We start from the raw sequence: 21,034 nt of genomic DNA, 5'->3' as shown, positions 1-21,034 counted from the left end.
TCGCCTTAAAAAGTTTTCCCGTGGGAATTCCGGGATAAAAAGTAGCTTATGTTCTTTCTCAGGGTCTAGACCATATTTATACCAAATTTCATTCAAATCCGTTCAGTAGTTTTGGCGTGAAAGAGTAACAGACACAGTTACTTTCGCATTTATAGTGCCACAAACTTATCTGTTCCGGTGAGAGCGAACTAAATTGGTCCATATAATCTATGTCAATATGAAATTCATTTAGTAAGTAATGAGGTATGGACCAATTTAGTTCGCTCTCACCGGAACAGATAAGTTTGTGGCACTATATAATATTAGTTAGGATAGGATACTCCTTGTATCTACTCTTCTAATCTGTAGATTATTATTTTGAAGGCACTAGTCTCTGAAAAATATTTGTTGGTATAAAAAAGTTAAAACATTTGTCTATGAAATTTAAGATGACTGACAGACATGAGTGAAATAAAAAGCGTTTCAGGCAATAATATTTTCAACTTCTGCACTGTACATAAACTTTCTTCTTCTTTTGTTAGCGAGTGCTAATAATTACATATTGGTATTATTATTTAACGACACGACTACAAAGTCAACACAACAATGGATCTCGAAGATAATATTTTAGGATTGACCCCTGAACAAACTGATAAAATATTACAATTCCAAGATCTTACTGGAATAGAAGACATGTCGATATGCAGGGACGTTCTTCAGAGGCATCAATGGGATTTAGAGGTGAGTACATTCTCACAGTGTATTAGTAGCTCTACCAATCAAGTTCAGTTTAGTATTTCAAAACAATAGGGTGGCCTAAATTTTCCTGGGCCAAGTAACAACATTGTCAGCTGATATAAAATAAATCATACCTGAGATATACTACACAAGCTTAGTTTTTCCATAACATATACAAGTATTCAGCTTTTACTTATTTCATCAGTGTGCTAATTTTATAAATACATTTGTGTTTCAGGTGGCTATCCAGGAACAGTTGAATATAAGAGAAGGTCGTCCGTCTGTATTTGCAACAGAAGCCCGAGCACCCCCTGTAGTCCATGACCACATAGCACAGCAAGTGTTCACAGACGACCCCCCGGAGGGTCCAGGCGGGATGCGGGGGCTCCTGAACTATGTTGTAAACTTAGTGGTCTCAATGTGCTATAGCACAGTTACGTCTGTAATAAATTTGTTGTTAAGTTTTGTCCGTACTGATGAGAGGAGATGTAAGTATTGTAGACTGGTTACTTTTTCAAATTATGTATCATTAAAGCTGCTTGGTAACTTTCTAATTCTGCCTTATTGTATATTCTTGAAGATCTACTTTTTCATTAGCTTTACTCTCCAAAGATATTTCTAGTATGTATGTATTCAAATAATTAAGGTCACAGATACTATAACATTTGTTAATTCTTATTCCAGTGGTAACAGATCCATTAGGGGATGTTATGGGCTTTATAAATAGCTACACAACTAAGTACAATGCTCACCCGGTGTTCTACCAGGGAACCTACGCACAGGCACTGAATGATGCCAAGAATGAGCTGAGATTCCTCATTGTATACTTACACTCTGATTCAGCAACTGAGACACAGAACTTCTGCAGGTTGGTGATGAAAATTAAAGTTTTAATTGAATGATTTAACAAAGAAAAAAAAACCGACTTCAAAAAACCACTAAAATGTAAGAAATAATTTAAGGTTTACACAAATTCTACTCGTATGTGACAGAACAAATATACCTAAGCAGGAAATGTTCTTTTTTGATGTTGGTGTGGTGACAAAGTAATCTGAAGAAATATGGCACCAACTTCAAAAAAGAACAGTTCCTGCTTAGGTATATTTGTTCTGTCACATACGAGTAGAATTTGTGTAAACCTTAAATTATTTCTTACATTTCAGTGGTATTTTGTAGTCGGTTTTTTAATTTTTTTAATTATTATTTTATTTTATAGTTTTTAGTTTATTTGCATTCATTTTTAATCAAAAGTAAGATGCAAATGATACCAAAAAGTCCTACTAATCAATACGAATCATTCAAGCTTAAACACGAGGTAGTTGCTATATACCGTTGAGGAGTTCCCTTGACTGCCTTCCGTTTCCATCATCAGATCAGCTCAAGGTCACCATCATATTTTTTTGTTATAAGAACTATATTTACGTTCTTAATTTCATTAGAATCGGTTAATGTGTCCAAAATGGAAATTCATACCCTGTTTTTACCCCTTTACCCACCCTTGGGGGTGAACTAAAATTCTGAAAAAAAAATGGGACCACCTGGGAGCTCAATGCAATACAACAAAAAAAGAATTTTCAAAATCGGTCCATAAACGGCGGAGTAATCGGTGAACATACATAAAAAAAATATAAAAAAAAGATCCCGACGAATTGAGAACCTCCTCCTTTTTTTGAAGTCGGTTAATGACTCATAAAGAAAGTTTTGAACTTTGAATGTAGGCCATGTGATTCATTAATTCTATTAGCATAAGTTTTAAGCTAACATACAAGTGTGTGTTTTCTTTCACAAATTACAAATTGAGTCAAAAAATAATAATTTGTGATTGTTTTTCCAGAACAACATTAGCAGATCCTGAAGTGATCCAGTACATAAACACAAATGCCCTCTTCTGGGGCTGTTCTGTGGACACAGCAGAAGGCTGGCGGGTGGCGCAGTCGGCCGGGGGCCGCAGGTATCCGCTACTCTGTGTGGTGTGTGTGCGGGAACACCGCATGACTGTGGTCGCCCGCAGTGAAGGCTGCTGTTCTCCACAGCAGTTGCTGTCGCGACTGAGGCGGGTTGTCTCTGATAATGAGCCACATTTAGCTGCAGCTAGGGCTGACAGGTGTGTAAAATTATTTAATACTTCCCTTAATTTAAAATACATCATCCTAAAAGTATATGACTGTGTTTAGTCATCATTTGATGATGCAAAGTCCAGTGCACATCTATACCAAATATCAGGCGACATATATTACTGCAGTTTATATGTAAGGCACAAGTGAGCTACATACTACATAACATTCTACCTATTTCTGGATATAGGGGTAGTCAAATGGTCAGATAATGCCCCACGCTACATTTGCCTGCCGAAATATTATTGAAAATATTTGCAGTATGCAATTTGCATACCCTACTATAAACACGATAAAAACCTTCCCCTCCCACAGAGTGGAACGAGAAGTGAACCAGCGTCTCAGACAGCAGCAAGACGAGGCGTACGCGGAGTCCCTTGCCGCCGACCAGGAGAAGGAGCGGCAGCGCGCGGCGGCGCGGGATGCGCAGGCGCAGCGGGAGCGGACCGAGTCGCAGCGGAGACAGGAGGAGGAGGATAGGAAACAGGAGGTTAGTTAGACCTTAGTTGTGTGGATATAGGATTGGATATTCTTTGGCAAAGATAAGAGAAGTAGCGGCGACGCGCAGGCACAGAGGGAGCGGACAGAGTCGCAGCGGAGACAGGAGGAGGAGGATAGGAAGCAAGAGGTTAGTTAGACCTTAGTTGTGTAGATATAGGAATGGATATTGTTTGGCAAAGATAAGAGAAGTAGCGGCGGCGCGGGACGCGAGGAGGATCGGAATCAAGAGGTTAGTTAGACCTTAGTTGTGTGGATATAGGAATGGTTATTGTTTGAAGTAGCGGCGGTGCGCAGGCGCAGAGGGCGAGGACCGAGTCACAGCGGAGACAGGAGGAGGAAGATAGGAAACAGGAGGTTAGTTGGACCGTAGTTGTGTGGATATATGATTGGATATTCTTTGGCAAACATAAGAGGGACAGAGTCGCGAGGAGGAGGATAGGAAACAAGAGGTTAGTTGTGTTCATGTTGCATGGATAGGCTGAAAGCTGGTAGGAGCTGCAATCGTGACCAGCAAGCGTAATTAGTGGTAGCTGACAGAATAGCAGTAGGTATTGGTAGGAAGATGAAGACAAGAATAATTACGACAATTGCACGGCCATCTCAGTGGCATAGTTTTAGCATAGAATAACAAGTACAGTAGTACTAGTACCCGTTATTCTATGGTTTTGGTAGTCTTTGCCAAGGACTACCTGAAGTTGGATTTGAGGCGGTATCCTACTTCGCTCTGCTAATCCGGCTACCGGCCGTTTCATAATTCCATTCACTCAATCTATTCATTCTCTATCTTCTCCGCTTCATTCACTGTACACTTCACCCCAGATCCAATTTAATTCCACATAACTTTTTTTTTTTTTTTTTTATATGGTTTTGCAAACATGCGATCAGTACGTGTACTATGAGCAGTTGTGTTCAGAGATTTTGGCTTGGTAAGGTAGCCCTCCCACTGTCAGGCACCCTTTATTATTTGCTTCCCCTTTTTATAGGTTATCCCATGTGTGCAGCCTCTTCAGGCGTCTGGTCTTTGGTGGATCGCTAAGCATTTGGGCAAGCTTGTTTTGATGGTGGGTAATCCTGTCCTTGTATCTTTTTGTTTTCTTATTGATTTCCTCCTTAACTGTGTCAAGACCTAGGTATTCATGGATATCTTCCATTCTTGTGAACCATGGGGCGTTTCCTATAGCTTTGAGCACACTATTTTGGAACCTTTGTAGTATTTCTGTGTTAGATGTTTTGGCTGTTCCCCACAGTTCAATGCCGTATGTCCATATTGGTTTCAAAACACTTTTATAGATTAAGGTCTTGTTTTCCACAGATAGTCGAGATCTTCTGCCCAGGAGCCACTCCAGAGATTTGTATTTATGGTTTAGTTGGTCACGTTTCTGTTGGATGTGAGTCTTCCAAGTCTGTTTACGGTCTAGGTGGAAGCCAAGGTATTTCACTACATTACAGTGTGGCAGTAATTCTCCACCGAGATTTACAGCAGGGCAGTCTTGTTTTTGCAGAGTGAAGGTAATATGACTTGATTTCAATGCACTAGCTTTGATTCGCCATTCATTCATCCAAGTGTGGACTTTGTCTAGATGTGTCTGTAGTGTTTTCGAAGCCTCTACCCGGTCCTCGTTGGAGGTTAAAACCGCGGTATCATCTGCGAAGGTGGCTGTCATGACACTTTCTGATTCTGGGACATCAGCTGTATATAAAAGGTAGAGTGATGGTCCTAGTATTGAGCCCTGCGGTACTCCAGCTTTGATATCATAGAAGCACGAGTAAGCATCATTCAGCTTCACATAAAAGATGCGATCTTCAAGATAGGATTTTAGAATTGAATATAAATTGTGAGGTAATATTCTCTTCATCTTATATAGGAGCCCACTATGCCAAACTTTGTCGAATGCCTGCTGTACATCAAGAAACACCCCGGAGCAGTACTTCTTGTTTTCAAGAGCATTTCTTATGTGTTCACATACTCTATGAACTTGCTCAATAGTAGCATGGTTTCTACGGAAGCCAAATTGATGTTCTGGTATGCTAGAATTTTCACTGATACTCTCATTGAGTCGTGTAGATATGACTTTCTCCAGTAATTTCGATAGGACTGGGAGTAGGCTAATCGGTCTGTAAGATGAAGTCAAATGTGGTGGCTTTCCTGGTTTTAGAACCATAACTATTTGGGAGACTTTCCAGATGTTGGGGTAGTAGCCTGTTCTAAGTACTGCGTTAAATAATGCTGTCATATACATAATGGCTTTCTTTGGCAGGTTTCGCAATATTTCAGCAGTTATCAGGTCGAATCCTGGTGCTTTTTTCATTTCCAGATCATGTATCACACGTCGGGTCTCTGCAGGTGTGCAACATCGGAGTGGAAGACTAAGTTGTAGGTCGCTTTCTAGGAATTTATGTACTTCGTTATCTACAGTGTCTGTTCCTAGGTCATTAGGTGTAAAGACATCTCTTAGAAACTGTCCATAAGCTTCTGCCTTTTCTTCGTCTGTTTTCGCCCATTTTCCATCTTGTGTTTTGAGTGGATGTTGTGCTTGCTGTGGTTTATCACGCGATTTGACAGCTTTCCACAGAGAATACTCTTTTTTTGCTGGATCAGTAGGTGTTAGGTTTTGTAGGAACAGGTTCAAAGTTTCATTTTCTGCATCTATAAGAACTTTTTTAAGCTCAGCTGCTGCTTTATTGAAAGCTCTTTTATCGTCAGGATGCCGGCTACAGTGCCACACTCTTCTCAATCGACGTTTCTCCAATACTTTTTGTTTTACATGTATGGGCAGATTATTAATTGTTTCCATGGGTTTGGAGTCAATTGGTGTGCTGGCTCTGGCAGCATTTTGTATGCACTTTGTTAATGATATAGTGGCATTTTCAATATCATCATCAGTCTTTAGTGGTATTTTAAGATCCAGATTTTTACTTAGATGTTGTTTAAAATAATCCCAATCAGTGCGATTATTATAAAGATATGGATTTCTGGGTCTACTGATTATAGTTGTGCTCATGGTAAGTATAACTGGTGAGTGATCTGAGGTAGTATCATGGCAGTCATCAATATCCAAGAAGTAGGACTGAACCCCTTTATATATAAAGAAATCCAATAAGTCTGGTAATCTATTTACATCTGTAGGCCAGTAAGTTGGTCTGCCTGTTGTAATAGTTTGTAAACGGTTGTTCGTTAGACAATGTTTAAGTCTCCGCCCTCTGGTTGTAGTCAGCCTGGAACCCCAAAGTATATTTTTGGCATTCCAGTCGCCACCAGCTATAAATCTATTTCCCAGGGTTTTAAAATATTCATGAAAGTCGGTATCATCAGTTTCAGTGGTCCATCTCTTCTTTGGGGGGCAATAAACAGACGATAATGTAATTTCACCCTGTTTGTCATGTACCATGATGGATGTGGCTTGTATTTTTGGATTTTGATACTGTGGTAGTAGCTGATGCTTGATATTATCCCTTATAATTATTGCGGTACCAGCATGTGCAGTATTGTCTGGATGAGGTGTTTTATAGGTGATATATCCATTTAAGATCAGTGTTGTTTGTTCTGTAAGATGTGATTCAGAAATCAATAAAATATCAAGATTTTGCATCTTTAATAGTACCTCCACATCATATTTCTTATCTAGTAGACCATTGGTGTTCCATGTGGCAATACGGAGAGCCATCATTTGACTAATTTAGTGACAAGTGTTGTTAAGAGACCCATGAGGGTACTCATTTGATCTATTAGTCGATCTAGCTTTTCAGCTTGTTTTGATAGGATAGTTTCCAGGTTTATGGCGTTCCCCTGAGTTGTGGCTTGAGCATATGTCTTGTTAGCAGTTGGGTTTTTATATGTATAGCTGTCATGCATTGGTGGCTCCGAAGTTGTTGTATCTTCTGCCTTTTTAACTTCATGTGTTTTTATTGTTTGCCTGGTACCAAACTTCCTTTTTTGGATTTCTTTGAAGACTTTACATCCCTTATAGTTGGCCACATGATCTCCTAGACATAATGCACACTTAGGTGGATCTGTCTTATCTTTTTTTGGACAGTCAGATGTGTCATGACTCTCCGCACACTTCACGCATCTGTATGGTCGCATACAGTAATTCTTTGTATGACCATACTGCTGGCATCTCTTACATTGAGATACTGTTTTTTTCTGTTTTGGATCTTCAATTTTGACAGAAGTGTGATATATATATTTCAGTTTTTTAATAGCATCTATGTTTGGGCCCGGAGCTAAATTTACAAACCAAGTTGATAGCGGAGTCTTTTCTGGGCCATATCTAGCATTGATAATCTCTCCATATACTTTATTTCCAGTACTCTCTACTGCCTCTATAATAGCATCAGTAGGTGTTGAGTGATGTAGATTCTTAATCACAATTCTATATGGCCGTTCATTTTTTTGAATAAATGTATGGCCAATCATTTTTTTCTCTCGAACCAATGATAATAGTTTCTTGTAGGACTCAGTGCTATCAGCAGTAACACGTAATTGATTTTTGGTAACTATTTTGAAGCTGTACTGAGACTGGTCCAAACATTCATCAATAACCTCTTTGAGTTTTGCAATGTTCACTATGCCATACAGCAAAATAGGAGGTGGTTTAGTTGTTTTTTCCATTGGATTTGTTTCCACATTCTTATCGACCTGGAGCGGTGAGTATCTATTTTGTGTTGGTAAATCCTTTTCAGGAGATAGGGCACTAAACTTTCTCTTTTTATTTTTATGCTGGCGAAGGATTGGTACAGTCTGCCAGTTATTTTCTTCATCAGTAGCTTGATTATAAGGATCAAGATTGATTTTTGAAGATATTCCTGGAGTGTTTTGTACAGTTTTCTGAAATTGTTTTGATGTTAAATCATTTTTTTTGGCAACATCTTTTGATGGTTTATGTATTTCACCAGTAGCATTTCCAATACCAGAAGCCTGGGCAGCCACTTCTGGTACAGGTTTATCCACCGGGGTATTAATATTTCAATAAAATATTTAAATTTTACTCATTTTAAAAATATTTTTTAGAATTTTTTATTTGAGGGTAGAAAATGATTAAGTTATCACTCGTAAACTTAATTGCACTAATTTTCGTGTTAATTTAGTGTTTCACGCGTGAATAACAATATCACATGTTGCACTTGTGTTTATTTTCACTTTCACAGTATTTTCTTGATATATTATCACTTTTTAAGGTATTTAAACTGAATTTATTATGAGAGCAGGTTTGCCTCTATTGACAGTTCACAGACCCAAAATTCCACATAACTAACCCCACCTCCACATTGCAGCTGCTCGAGGCGCGCGCGGCGATGGCGGCGCGGCTGCCCCCCGAACCCTCGGACCCGGTGACCAGCGTGATGCTGCTGATCCGGCTGCCGGGCGGAGAGCGACTGACTCGACGGTTTGGACTCGACCAGAGCACTTCGGTGAGTTGGCAGTCTTTTTGCACTGATGATGATTGTATCTTGGCTACCCATAGCACAGGGTATCCTAGTTTGGGAGCCAGGAACCCTAAATGTAAAAATATGGCAAATAACGTTTTCATTTTTCATCTTTGACTTGACCCGTTTGAAAAGCGAGGAGATTGTGGGCTGACAAGTGTGGAGAATTTATGGTAAAAAATGTAAAAATACTCCAGTCTTAGAAGAGGCTTACAATGTCATGCAGTGAACTGTTATCACCCATTCCATGCTAGTATTAGGCCGAAGGTCTACTGCCGGTTAAACTAAGTTGATCGCATAGTTGAGCCAGTTTTTCATACATACATAGTGCATATTTTGCGGTGGACGCACATGGATAAAAAACTGGCCCAACTATGCGAACTAACTTAGTTTAGCCGGCAGTGCACATTCGGTTTTATATAAATGAGAAGTGGTTTGCCCTTCTTTCACGCCCAAACAGCTTATTTTTTTTTTCTTAAACCCATTTTTATAAAATACCCAACATTTATATAACATTTTCGCTTTTCCAGGACTTATACGACTTTGTGTTCAGCCACCCGCAGTCCCCGGAAGAGTTTGAGATCACGACCAACTTCCCGAAGCGGGTCGTGGAGCGAGACATCAAGAACCTGACCGAGGCCGGCCTGAAGGACCGAGACGTGTTGTTTGTGAACGACGTCAACGCGTAATTACTGACCCAGTGTGTTGGTAGTTGGCTCAGGGGGATGCTGGTGATGCTGTAGTGTGTATTGTGTAACCAACTTATCTTAATCGGGGATAAGTTAATAACTTTATACCATTTTCCAGAACCAATGATATGGGTGACACTTTAAAATTTTCCATTTAACGCATGAATACTATTGCAAAATCTGTCATTTTATTGACAACGGCCACAGATAATATATATTTCTTGAGTACACACTTTGGTAAAATGGAACGTACTAGAGACGGGACACATCAAAGTCGACGTTCTGAAATCGATAAGATATTACAATTTTTTACATTGTATTATAGTAAGTAGGTATATAGTATTTCTTACTTACTTTCTCATCAACAGCTTTAAAACAAACTATGATGTTTTTAATCAGAGTGCATATCTCTCTCATGCTGCCTCTCAGAGTAATAATAATTTTAATACATATATTTGTAATAATCTACCTTCATGTAGTTCATCGATATCCTTCGTATAATTTGAGTAAAGTTTAATTTATGGTTTTATTATCCTATTGTTGTTGGAAAACTTCGGTCTGTTTTTTGTCATTTTGTTTGTTATTTTGGTCAAAATGCCGAGTAAGGCTGTTTTAAACTCGGAATGTCGTGAGTTTGTAATTCATTTGAGTTTGGTTGATAGAACAAAAAGAATTATATTACAGGACTGTGACTATTTGGCTCGGATAGATTTATTGCAAGATGAACTGATCATCAATGTCGGTGTTTAATCTGATAATACAAATTGACCCGTACAAATATCGATAGGTACAAGTCGATAGAATTTTACTCTCGGACATCTCTAAAACTGCCAAACTCAAAACGTCATGAAAACGTCACCCATATCATTGGTTCTGGAAAATGGTATAATGGTGATATTTTTCTCTCATCACTAGCTATTATATCCGAATTTCCATTCTACATCAGTTTTTCGTGTTTGGGCTGCGCTTTAACATAAGTAATTTCCTCACTATTATTGGTAATTTAATACCCTTGTTACACCTACCGAGTTGAGTGGTAAGACAGTATTCTCGGCTGAGCACTCGGTCAATTGCTAGCCGTTCGTTGGTCGAGGATCGGCCGATACTGTCTTACCACAGTAGGTGCAACAAGGGTATAACATGCTATCACATGAAACGCGCTACGTTTAGAAGGATGCACAGTTATGAAAATCTACAATAGAAATTATTTGTCTACGGTGGAATTGATAAGTTGGTTTCGTTATACATACATATATTATAAGATGCATATTTGTTCATGGGCTACGCATGGTATGGCGCAACAGATTCGGATGTCTATGTAAAGCAATAAAAATATTCATATCTACAAGGGTGGTATTTCGATGTCTCGTCTTTTCTTGTGAAAATATGTATGGTTTGGATACTTGGGCCAGGAATGTCTGCCGTTTTAATATTTTATCTGTAGATCGTTGCGTTGCCCATGAAAATACCATTCGGCGGGAGATAATAGATCGGAGGTTTTAACTTGTAAGTTACACAAAAACATACTTACATAGTTATTTTTCATTAAGTTCTTCAGTTATTTTGATCCTATCAAATAATTCAGTTTACTACTAAACTAATAATAATTTCGTTAATAAATTCACTTGACAATATTTGTAATGATGCGCAACACAGTTAGTCATTTAAATTACTTGGCGTATTAGCATTCAATTGCTGTGGGTTTAAAATATTTATGTTGGAATATTTGGGCCTTACCATCAAAACTTAGACAAATGCTAAACGCTGTCTGTTGACTGTCAAACGCCTTATAAATGTGTAAAATTTTGATTTAATCACCCATTAACTAAGGTTTTTTTTATTGTTTTATAGTAAAACAGTTGAGTATGAGCTCTGGCTTGTCACAGGTAAAAAGATATCAAGTTATTCAAGAATATGTGATCCATAAACACAAACACTAATCAATAGCCCAGTGAAGCAACGAAAATTATATGCCCGATTGAATGCTTCTTCTCATACCGGGTGGAATACATTGTGCAAAAAAATTAAAACACAGATAAGTATTGTATAATCATCTAACTACATAGAAACCTATTTTTGTTATATCTTGATCAAAATTTACGTTTTTTTAAATATTTAGATATGGATAGGAGCTAATGGATTATAGCTAGCTTAATGTTCATTACAACTCACCATAAATACTGTAATAAAGGAATTGGTAATAAATAGTTACATTCGAGTCCGGTAGCTCCGAACATTATTATAATTCTGGGCAAACTAGTGATGTTAGACATTGACATATAGTTTGTTTTGAGTTTTAACGACTATGGTTAACTCGTTTAAATTGTTTAACTTTATTATTATACCCAATTGCTTGTTAGCAATGTCTTTTTCCTAGTGAATACCCAAAATACCTACCTAAATTTTTATTCCAGCCTGGTGCATTAGTTAGAAATCCGTCAATTGCTTTTATTCCACGGTGTTTACACGTTTCAGTTACTTTTATATAAGTTGTTAATGTTATTTTTTAAGTTAGGATTAATTAGGGAACTTTTCATAATAATGCTTTTTGTCTTTGCATATTATTAAATACCTATTTTTTGTTTGTTAAAGTTGAGCTCTCCAAAGTATGAAAGATTGAAATGTAGAATTGTTGCTAAAACGGTTGCTTGTATCATACGCATTTATTTAGAAGACGGATTGTATTGTATAATGTTTGGTTGTAATATAATGTTCCTTACTTTAGCATGTTGTTTTATTTTACTATCTTCAGATAGGTAGGACAATATGAAATCTTAGTATACTATAGGAGTAACATAGGTCTGATTAGAGATACATAATTTATAGGATTAAGAACACAAATAGGTAGTTAAATACAATTTACTTGGAATGTAGGCACTTAATATATTTACAATTCATTGTTAAAACTATGAGGATGGCGTATTACTGAATTTTACTATGAATACCTAATTTTTACAACGCTATTGTTAATTAAATTTAAATATTTACCCCATGTTATTAAAATATAAGTATTTAAAAAAACATGAATAGTAAGAAAAAATCATTAATATGTTCTTACGGGATGGTTTCCGTTTCACGATCTCTAAAATCATATATATCAGGCTTCAATTTTAACATGGAACGAGAAGTAAACTCTTATAACTCTTCTTTGTATTATACATGCTGAATTACCGCAGTGCCATGCATCCCGTAATTGTAATTATGCATTTATTAATAACTTCAAACCATCCCAGACAAAGTTTAAAATTATTTGAGTTACTCATCATCATTCGAATAAATTGTGTTGTACCATAAAATATTACTCCGAAAGTATAATACACTGAATTACACTGATATGTCACTTTGCATAATGGTTCCCAGTTTTTGTAAGTTCGTAATAAGTATTACATCTTGAATTATTAACTATATTAAAAGTTTTGGCTGGCTTATGGCTATACTATAACTTGACAAATGTTTCAATCTAACGATCTAATTCTGCGAAGAATTATAGAAACAATAACAGTATAAATGAATAAATAATGTCTTTGATCTATTATTTGAGCAATGAAAGTACTTTGGTGCCCTCTTTTCCTTAAATATTCAAAACAAACAAATATGTACTTGTAACAATGATATAAATCACAAAACTTCAACATATCACATTGCAGTTGTAAGTAACTATACAATAACTAGAAATTTGATTTCTAACTTATTCCAGAGACGGTAGGTATTTTCCATTCACCATTGACTAAAGTTTAAATTAAGTATTTATACTTATACTTACCACACTTAAATATATTATGGAGTGAAGTGGAGTTTAATTTAAGTACATAGTATAAAGTACAATATAATTGTCTCACTCTTCTTGGCTTTGCAATCTGGCGCCTCATTAATTTAACTGTACACACACATTATACGTAGATACTTACCTATTTATTCCTAATATATGAATGAACCCAATCCAAAAATAGATAATCCCAAATAAAACTAGCTATGTTATTTTATAACCCTCTCATCAATTTAGGGTAAGTACAATACCTTAATTCCGCGTCTTGGTATATATTGTTATAAGGTAGGAATTCTGCCCCATATTGGTAAAATTTTAAATTATTTGCCTGGTTTATAAAGATAATTTTGCTCCGCTCAGTATCTTATTTCCACCACTTAAATTAATCCGTGTCTGTTATTAATTTAATTGTTGATTTACCGAAAACCTTACGATGTTCAAAGCGCTCTAGCACACATTTTACCCCATGAAAGCGTGTATGCAATTCTCGCGCATTCCCAACGCGGTCAGCATCTGAACACCCGTATTAGTGAACTCAGTGGGCCCACACAGACACGCGAAGTGGTCGCAGGAGTCTTCACACTTGGTACTGTTCCCTAGTACTTCGGTGATGAGGTCCGTGGTGATGCGACCGGAGTGGCCCGTCCAAGATGGTGACGGCTCCGATAGTATGTAGGTTGGTTTGAATCTGGAATGTGAAAAAATATAAGAGGTAAGCAATGATATATCACTGGAGGTTGAGGTACCTAAGTAAGAAAAAACAAATTTCAGATTTAAGGGGATCCCTAAAGCTAAAATGCTAAAGTCGGCTTGATATACTTGATTAGATTGGAAAAACGGTGGCTTCTATCACATTGATAAAAATATATTTTGTAGCAGAGGGTATACTGAACATGTTAGTTGCTTATAAATTGGTGCAGGATTATAATAAGTATGTTAAAAAAAATTGCAAACACACCATGTCTTTTGCCATTTTTTGACTTATTATGAAAAAACCCTCGAAATCAGAGGGCCCATTTTCATGGAATCTTATATGTATGTGTAGGTAATTAAATTCTTAACAAAGTTACCTTAAAGAGTTGGATTTAATGGACCAGAAGTCTACTTTTTTTGCAAAAAACTAATAAATTCCGGTTTAAAAATGATGACACCGTGACAGATTTCAGATTTCTTCAGTCGTCGCCCTGGTGGCGGCCTGTTAGGAGCGATACCCACGCCATTTTATTTGTTATCAAATATTTCACAAAAACTGATTAAATCAACAAATTATGACTACAAGTATTATTATACATATGCATTTGCTATGGAAAGTTAATTTTCTAATCATTTTAGATGCAGAAAAGCCGAAAATTCTTAGAAAACATTTCGCCTTTTCGATTTGTTTACATTTTTTACTATAGAGTTACAGATGCATAGATAAAGGTAAACATTGCACATAATGACACTTATTAGATTCTCCGAATAAGAACTATACGGTCAATGCAGTATGCCAAAGCGCGAGCCTGTTTATATTCTGAGGGGTAATTTATTTTATTTTAACGGTTGTGTATGGTAGGTAAGCTACACAATATACAGGGTGTTGAAAAGTAAGTTCATAATTTGTTTTATTTGAAACCAAAAACCGTAGTTAATTAAAAATATATATATTTTAAGAGGTGGTAGTCTGTACACTACAGGTTGTTAAAAATAAGTAAGTATTTTTAAAAATTGAAGATCTAAAATTTACATAATTTTTTAAATCTATTTAACAAGCTTTGCAAAAAAGCGGTTAAGTGCGACTGTATCTCGCCATGAAAAAAATGAAATGTTTACTGTAGCTATGAATTTTATGCGTTACAAGTGGAATAAAATACCGCATAATATTATGTACAACTATGTAAGAGCCTAGTTTTTAAAAAAAAACTCATAAGAAAATATTAAATACACAGGTTTTTTAACCCCTGAAGGAAATAGAGGGGTGTTATAAGTTTAAAGTAAGGGCTGAATTTTTTTTTTAAATTAGGGTGATAGGTAATGTATATTTTTAATGATTTTTTCAAATAGATAAATGTTATACCATTTTTAAATTGCCATAAAATTACCTATAGTTATAGTTATAGAAAAGGGCAGGGCTACCAGTGCCCATTCGCCACTGCAACCTAAAAGATCTATAAATTATGACTCCCCATGCCGAGTCTCACTCTACAGGCCCAGGTCTTTTATAAACCTGATATTACCTATACAGGATGTTGCAAAAAGGGTATACTGTGCCGAAAGGGTTTGACTCAGGGGTTATTCTGAACAACTTTTGTTCTCCAAGTTTTGGAAATTCTCGAAAAATAAATTCGGTCTCTATAGTAAAAAGTCACGTGATCGAATAAGTTTCTATGTAAAAGGTTTTGTTACGTGAATTTTCAAAATTGTAGAAGAAAAGTGGATCAGAATGGCACCTAAATCCACTTTTGGCTAAGCTTTATACCCTTTTTTCAATACCTTGTATAAAATATCGTCAGCGTCACCTTAGATCGTAATCATCGTAACTCCTCGTGACCAAATTTTAGAGGAGACAAAAATACTGTTTTATTTGTAGTTCTAGTTGGCATACTACCCACCTAAAGTTTTTTTTAACTAGCCTAAAAATGATTTGTTTAGACAGTCTATCTTCCTGTTCAACCGCAGCCTGAGTGCCAGTGACTCAATGACTGAAAGGAGGCCATTAGTGCTCCTAAATAAATAAAGCAGGCCTGTAGATTATCTTTCAGTGTACCGACACATCTGATTGCTGTAAGAGCCTGATAAGCTCTTCGAACGAGTCATACCTCTGTGGTGGTACGGTTTCGACCTTTCGGACAGTCAGTTTGGCATCCGAAATGCGGATTCGAATAGTGGGTACAATACTTTGCGTTCGTTCACTGTCGGAGCAGGATAAGAACCACGGGCGAGTTGTTGCGCTGGCTGTTTGCTTAAAAATAGTAACCGCGTTCAACTCTATCCCCTAGAGGGCGAACCTTTAGGGCGGCTCTTGTATACCATCACTTGTCTTCTTATCTGCAGAAAATTGACAGAGGTCATACGTGTCTAACAAGTACATTAAGGATGCGAAAAGAGAGGGTTTGTTTTCACTGAAGAAGTTCAGTTGCGGAGTTCCACAGCGGTAGGTCTTGGACCCCTCTGCTGTGGAACTTGGCATACAACGCGGTCCTGCAAATCAAGCTCGCAAACGGCGTTAGCACAGTGCATTTTTCTAATGTCACACAGGTCGTGAGGTAGGCTGAGAGCCTCCTTCGGGGATGACATCCCAATGATTCATTACGAAAAAATTGCTGCAGCTGTGCTCGCCATGCAGTGCATGGGCTACTTCCGAATCTGGGGGGCTGTTGCAAAGGAGTCCGTTGCCTCTATACGGTACGGGTTCCGTGCGATCTATGATCCTTCCGGGAGCACCTGTCTTGTCAAGTCGAAGAGAATGGCTCGTATTCGACGCAACCTGCAGTACTGGTGGGATTGGTTGGAGGACAGGACAGCAGGAAGCTGCAGCAGCCGTCATGCTGTGATTCGACGCATAGATGCAAAAAAAAGTTGAAAGTAACTTCATGTTAATAAAATATTAGATCTTAATTTAACAACATAACATTGCAAAAAAAAATTAACATTGTTGAGTATGTTATTGTAATTTACTAAAGTAGTAATAAAAACAAAGGCTTATTGCATAGTTTTCGTTCACGTTCGCCTACATCGCACGTTGTATATGAGAATAAAGGGTATAATTACTAAGTTTTCTTGTTTAAAAATCACGGTTTGGGGTTTAGAGGAAAACAAATGGTAAAATGCGGAATACAGTTTTTTTTTTTCGAATAAAGAGGAAAACATGTGAATTCAAACAACGTTTCTATTGACACCAAAGAGTACTTTTCGCCGAGAAAAGTGGAGTTACAATGTTTGCGATCTAAAGTGATGATAGAACTAGAACTTATTTTTTCAGTTCACCTGCTGCTGCTGTTGAGTGAAATCGTAATTAGGTAAATGACTCCTTGACATGAAAATAACTTTTTTTTTATAATCGTTATAACAAAACCGTTTTTTTTAATACAGCAATATTTGTAGGTGTACTTACAGTGAGCAAAAGAGCGCAGCAAGGTGTAAATTTTTTGGTTTTTAAGAAACAAAAATATTATTTCTATCATATCTCAAATACACATAAGTACTTAAAAAAAAAATACTTACTCTCGCCTTGTACTAATGTACTCCCTTGCGGGGGTACTTACATGTTATTATTTTTCTGGTGACCTCCCCATATCCCTTTGCCAGCTACGTAACCTTTTGTGACACCCTGTATATGCAGAGTTCTGCAAACTACTGTTCTGCTTTTGAAACACCAAAAAAAAACAGGTCGTCTAACTAAAAGGTCACGTGACCAAAAAAAAATTATATGAAGAAGCGTTTTTTTCATGAATATAAAAAATTACGTAGGATAAAAGTTTTTCAGAGTGACGCCTGAGTAACGCCTGAGTAACGCCCTTTCGGCTAACTATACTTTTTTTTATTACACGGGGGCAAAGTTTAATACAACACCCTGAACTATTAAACTCTGATAATATTTTCGCGATTTTTTTACATTATGATTTCATTTCCTGGCTTAGAAATAACATCAATAACATGCTGCACACTAGGGCATGCAATACCGAATACCGGTATTGCGTAATACCGGGATCCCGGACAAAATCCACGCTTTTTTCAATACCGGTATTGAAAGTTAATACCGGTATTGAAGTAATACCGGAATCGGTCATTTTTTAGGCTATAAATCAATCGATTAAGATATAGTTAACCTTGTGCTCCTATATACTATGAAATTGCACTTGTTTTCAACCGTTACATGCGGTTTTTGGCCTTTGGAAACCAACTTATTGTCCATGCGTTCTAAAATTTTAACTCTAATACTCAAATCTCGTAAAAAAAATTACATAATACAGAATTTGATTGCTTTTTCTTGTTGTATTTTGCCCTCTACGAAGATTAAACAAAATATATGCCATTTATAACAAGGAAGTGTAATACCGGTATTAATACCGGGATCCCGGTATTGAGTTCTAATACCGGAACTCAATACCGGTATTGAAAATATTACCGGTATTGCATGCCCTACTGCACACGTAGGTTTCGGCATAGTATTAAACCCTTTTTGCAACAACCTGTATAAATATCGGCACGGGTACGACTTTATATATATATAATTAATTATTAAATATTAAAAATACTTTCAAATAAAAATAAATATTTTCGTATCACAAAACAATATTACTTACTTAGTATATTTTTAACAAAGTGGCATGTCTTCACTTTTATGTTTTCGAGTACTATGTTAAAATTTCATGTCATTGTCCGGAGAACGCCCCGCATACCTCAACCCCCCCTCACTAGATTTGACAGATTCTGATTTTCTTCCAGCTTTAGTGACAGCCTTAATAAAGGTCGGAAATAATAAATTACTTTTTTATTTTATATAGTCTCCTAAAATAGTTATTCAGTAAATATTTATCTATAAAAGTTGGTTGATCATAAATACGAATGGTTTAACGGTTGTTTACCTGCTGTCTGCTTTCGCAATTTCATCAAACTTCTCTCGGAACAAAATGTCTTCTTCTTTCTTGTTGAAAAACAGCAGATTGACTTTTTCACTGAAATGAAAAAGAGTATTATAGGTAAGTATAAAGATTATAACATTGTAGAAAAACAATAGATGAAAACAAAAAAAATCTCCTCTACTTATTGAAAAAGTCTCGTGACCATCAAACCAATGACGAAAGCATTAATCAAAATTCAAAACTTATAAGGAGATGAGGGCCTATCACGGGCTGACGTGGAAATTCGATACTATTTTCGATACTACACAAAAATATGGAAAAAGAACAGCGCCAACGTCGTCACTTTGGAAGTAACAAATTTGCCTTAGGTACATTTCGAAAATCTTATAATAGCTGCAGCGTTTGGTTCAATGATATCAAAGAGGCCACACATGCCGTGCGGAGTATACTGACCACCTGGGGTTACTCCTAGCGAGCGTGAACCGCAGCAGCGCCAGCATGGGAGTCACGCCCGTGCCAGCCGCCACCAGGTGCAGGGTAGTCACGCCGCGCAACTGGAACCAATAATTACTATTTTAAAAAGGTCTGCTGATGATAAACAGATTCGTTATCGACGAAGATGAATGACACTATATCGCGATTCGTCATACCTAAATATGACGCTGTGATTGGTGGAACGCGCATTATCGACGAAGATAAAGACCCGTGTAGCGGACGCAGAAGAATGTGCTATGTTCAGGGGTTTTCAGAAGGAATACATAAAAAATGAGATGATTTTCTGAAGTAACGGACATGCGACTTTTATTGCTGCTGAACAAATAATGACCATTGGGGCAGCGCGATCTTGACGACCACCAAGCCTCTGGACTGATGACCTTACAGAGGTGGTTTTAGGTGGCCAATAATAGTGATTGGATGAGCCCAAGGACAGAATTGTATAGTGCTCTTTGGAAAAGGCCTTGGAGAGTCCATTAGCGGCCGATTGTTTGCTGATGCTTTCATAATTACAACGTCAACACAAACGGGAAACATTTTTGCGTCGAAACATTCGGCAAATTACCTCTTATATTAATAACAACAACTAAACCCCACCTTCTGCAACTGAAACCCTCCGTAGGGCCCGGACATGGTGATGACGTCATCGACGGCCAGAGTCGTGAGATGGTGCGACAGGCCGCCCTCCGCGTACCGCTTGACTGCCAGCCTGATGCCGCCCCCCGCGCCCCCCGCCTCGCCCCCGCCCGCGGGGGACCAGCCCTCGCCCACCGGCGTGTAGGACCGCACGCACTCTTCACCTGGAAATATGAAGTCATTGGGTAAATTGCAAATATAGCCAGGTACTTATATGTATGTATATGTGCTAGGGCAATTGGTCAGTGCCCTAGAATGCAGTTATCAATTCGGTGAAGGTCCTAGTTTCAGCTTAAAATTTCCTTCTACAGTGTTGCTACCGTGTATATTTTTGGTGCATAATTTTATCCCTAATGGACCGCCTTTAAAATATCATAAAGCTCCGAGAGCCCCCAATCATACCTTCATCTTCATAACGAACCAATGAAGAGCAAACAGCTCGTGTTTACTCCCTCATCAAACTTTTACGCACCCTTTTAATACGTTGAGCACACTCACAAACTCTTAAACCAACATTAATAATAAAGGTTGAACAGTTTTACCACAACAATAACGGGAAAAGTGTTTTCTCGGTAGGTGGGATATAACTTCTCGGATCTTTGTAATCCCCAGAGAGCTGAGAGTGTGTTTGTCCACTAAGTACTGCGTATTTACAAACATTGCTCTACGCAGTACGCACCCGAGGGGCTTAACTAAAGACTCTTTTACTGGCTACCATAAAGTAGGCTCTTATTTTATATCTACTACTACCACTATAAGGAATTTTCCGTTGACGCTTAGTCAAACATTATAGGTAGGTACATTGACTACATAGTAAATTTTCCCTTAGCCCTTCAACATACTATACATAATTACCTCGCTGTATGATTCTAAGGCAGAAAAATACTGATTTTAGATTGGGGTACAAAATTATGTTTTATTTAACTAAGTACTTAACTTTCACGTAAACTCAAAATATTTCATAATTATGGAATGAAGCATTTAAAGTTTACGTGAAGAGGTACCTAGATAACCACTGAAGCGTATTTGATAATACGCTACACTAATGGGTGTTTGAAAAAGGATTTAGGTTAGGGATAATCAAAAGTAAATAGGTATGTTGCGTGTGGACAGGATTACCTCGCT

The 21,034-nt window shown here is 37.4% G+C and overlaps 2 protein-coding genes across 6 annotated transcripts in view; one reads left to right on the top strand and one right to left on the bottom strand.

Annotated features, from left to right (window-relative positions):
* Positions 1–416: 416 nt before the first annotated feature.
* Positions 417–11,046, top strand: LOC105380157 (FAS-associated factor 2). Of its 2 annotated transcripts, none has more exons than XM_048624193.1 (8): positions 417–720; positions 956–1,205; positions 1,402–1,585; positions 2,552–2,821; positions 3,147–3,321; positions 8,607–8,744; positions 9,290–9,549; positions 10,333–11,046. In XM_048624193.1, exons 1-7 carry the CDS (start codon positions 586–588, stop codon positions 9,446–9,448), a joined length of 1,311 nt encoding a protein of 436 aa, XP_048480150.1. In that variant the 5' UTR covers positions 417–585; the 3' UTR covers positions 9,449–9,549; positions 10,333–11,046. The 2 variants fall into 2 exon arrangements, with proteins under 2 accessions (XP_048480150.1, XP_048480144.1); XM_048624187.1 differs by having other exon boundaries at positions 9,290–9,552; positions 10,336–11,046.
* A 2,218-nt stretch (positions 11,047–13,264) lies between these two features.
* Positions 13,265–21,034, bottom strand: part of LOC105380156 (cytochrome b5 reductase 4) — an 85,386-nt gene continuing 77,616 nt past the window's right edge. For all 4 annotated transcript variants that reach the window (XM_048624147.1, XM_048624157.1, XM_048624167.1 and 1 more), the window contains 4 exons: positions 19,871–20,073; positions 19,232–19,332; positions 18,782–18,871; positions 13,265–13,902 (listed from right to left, as the gene is read on the bottom strand). In XM_048624147.1, coding sequence (XP_048480104.1) covers positions 13,674–13,902; positions 18,782–18,871; positions 19,232–19,332; positions 19,871–20,073 — 623 coding nt within the window. In that variant the 3' untranslated portion in view covers positions 13,265–13,673. The remainder of the gene's footprint in view (positions 13,903–18,781; positions 18,872–19,231; positions 19,333–19,870; positions 20,074–21,034) is intronic.

Source organism: Plutella xylostella, chromosome 3, assembly GCF_932276165.1.
Source record: "Plutella xylostella chromosome 3, ilPluXylo3.1, whole genome shotgun sequence".
Lineage (NCBI taxonomy): Eukaryota > Metazoa > Arthropoda > Insecta > Lepidoptera > Plutellidae > Plutella > Plutella xylostella.
Note: the sequence above shows the minus strand (reverse complement) of the source record. Positions and strands in the feature narration are given on the sequence as shown.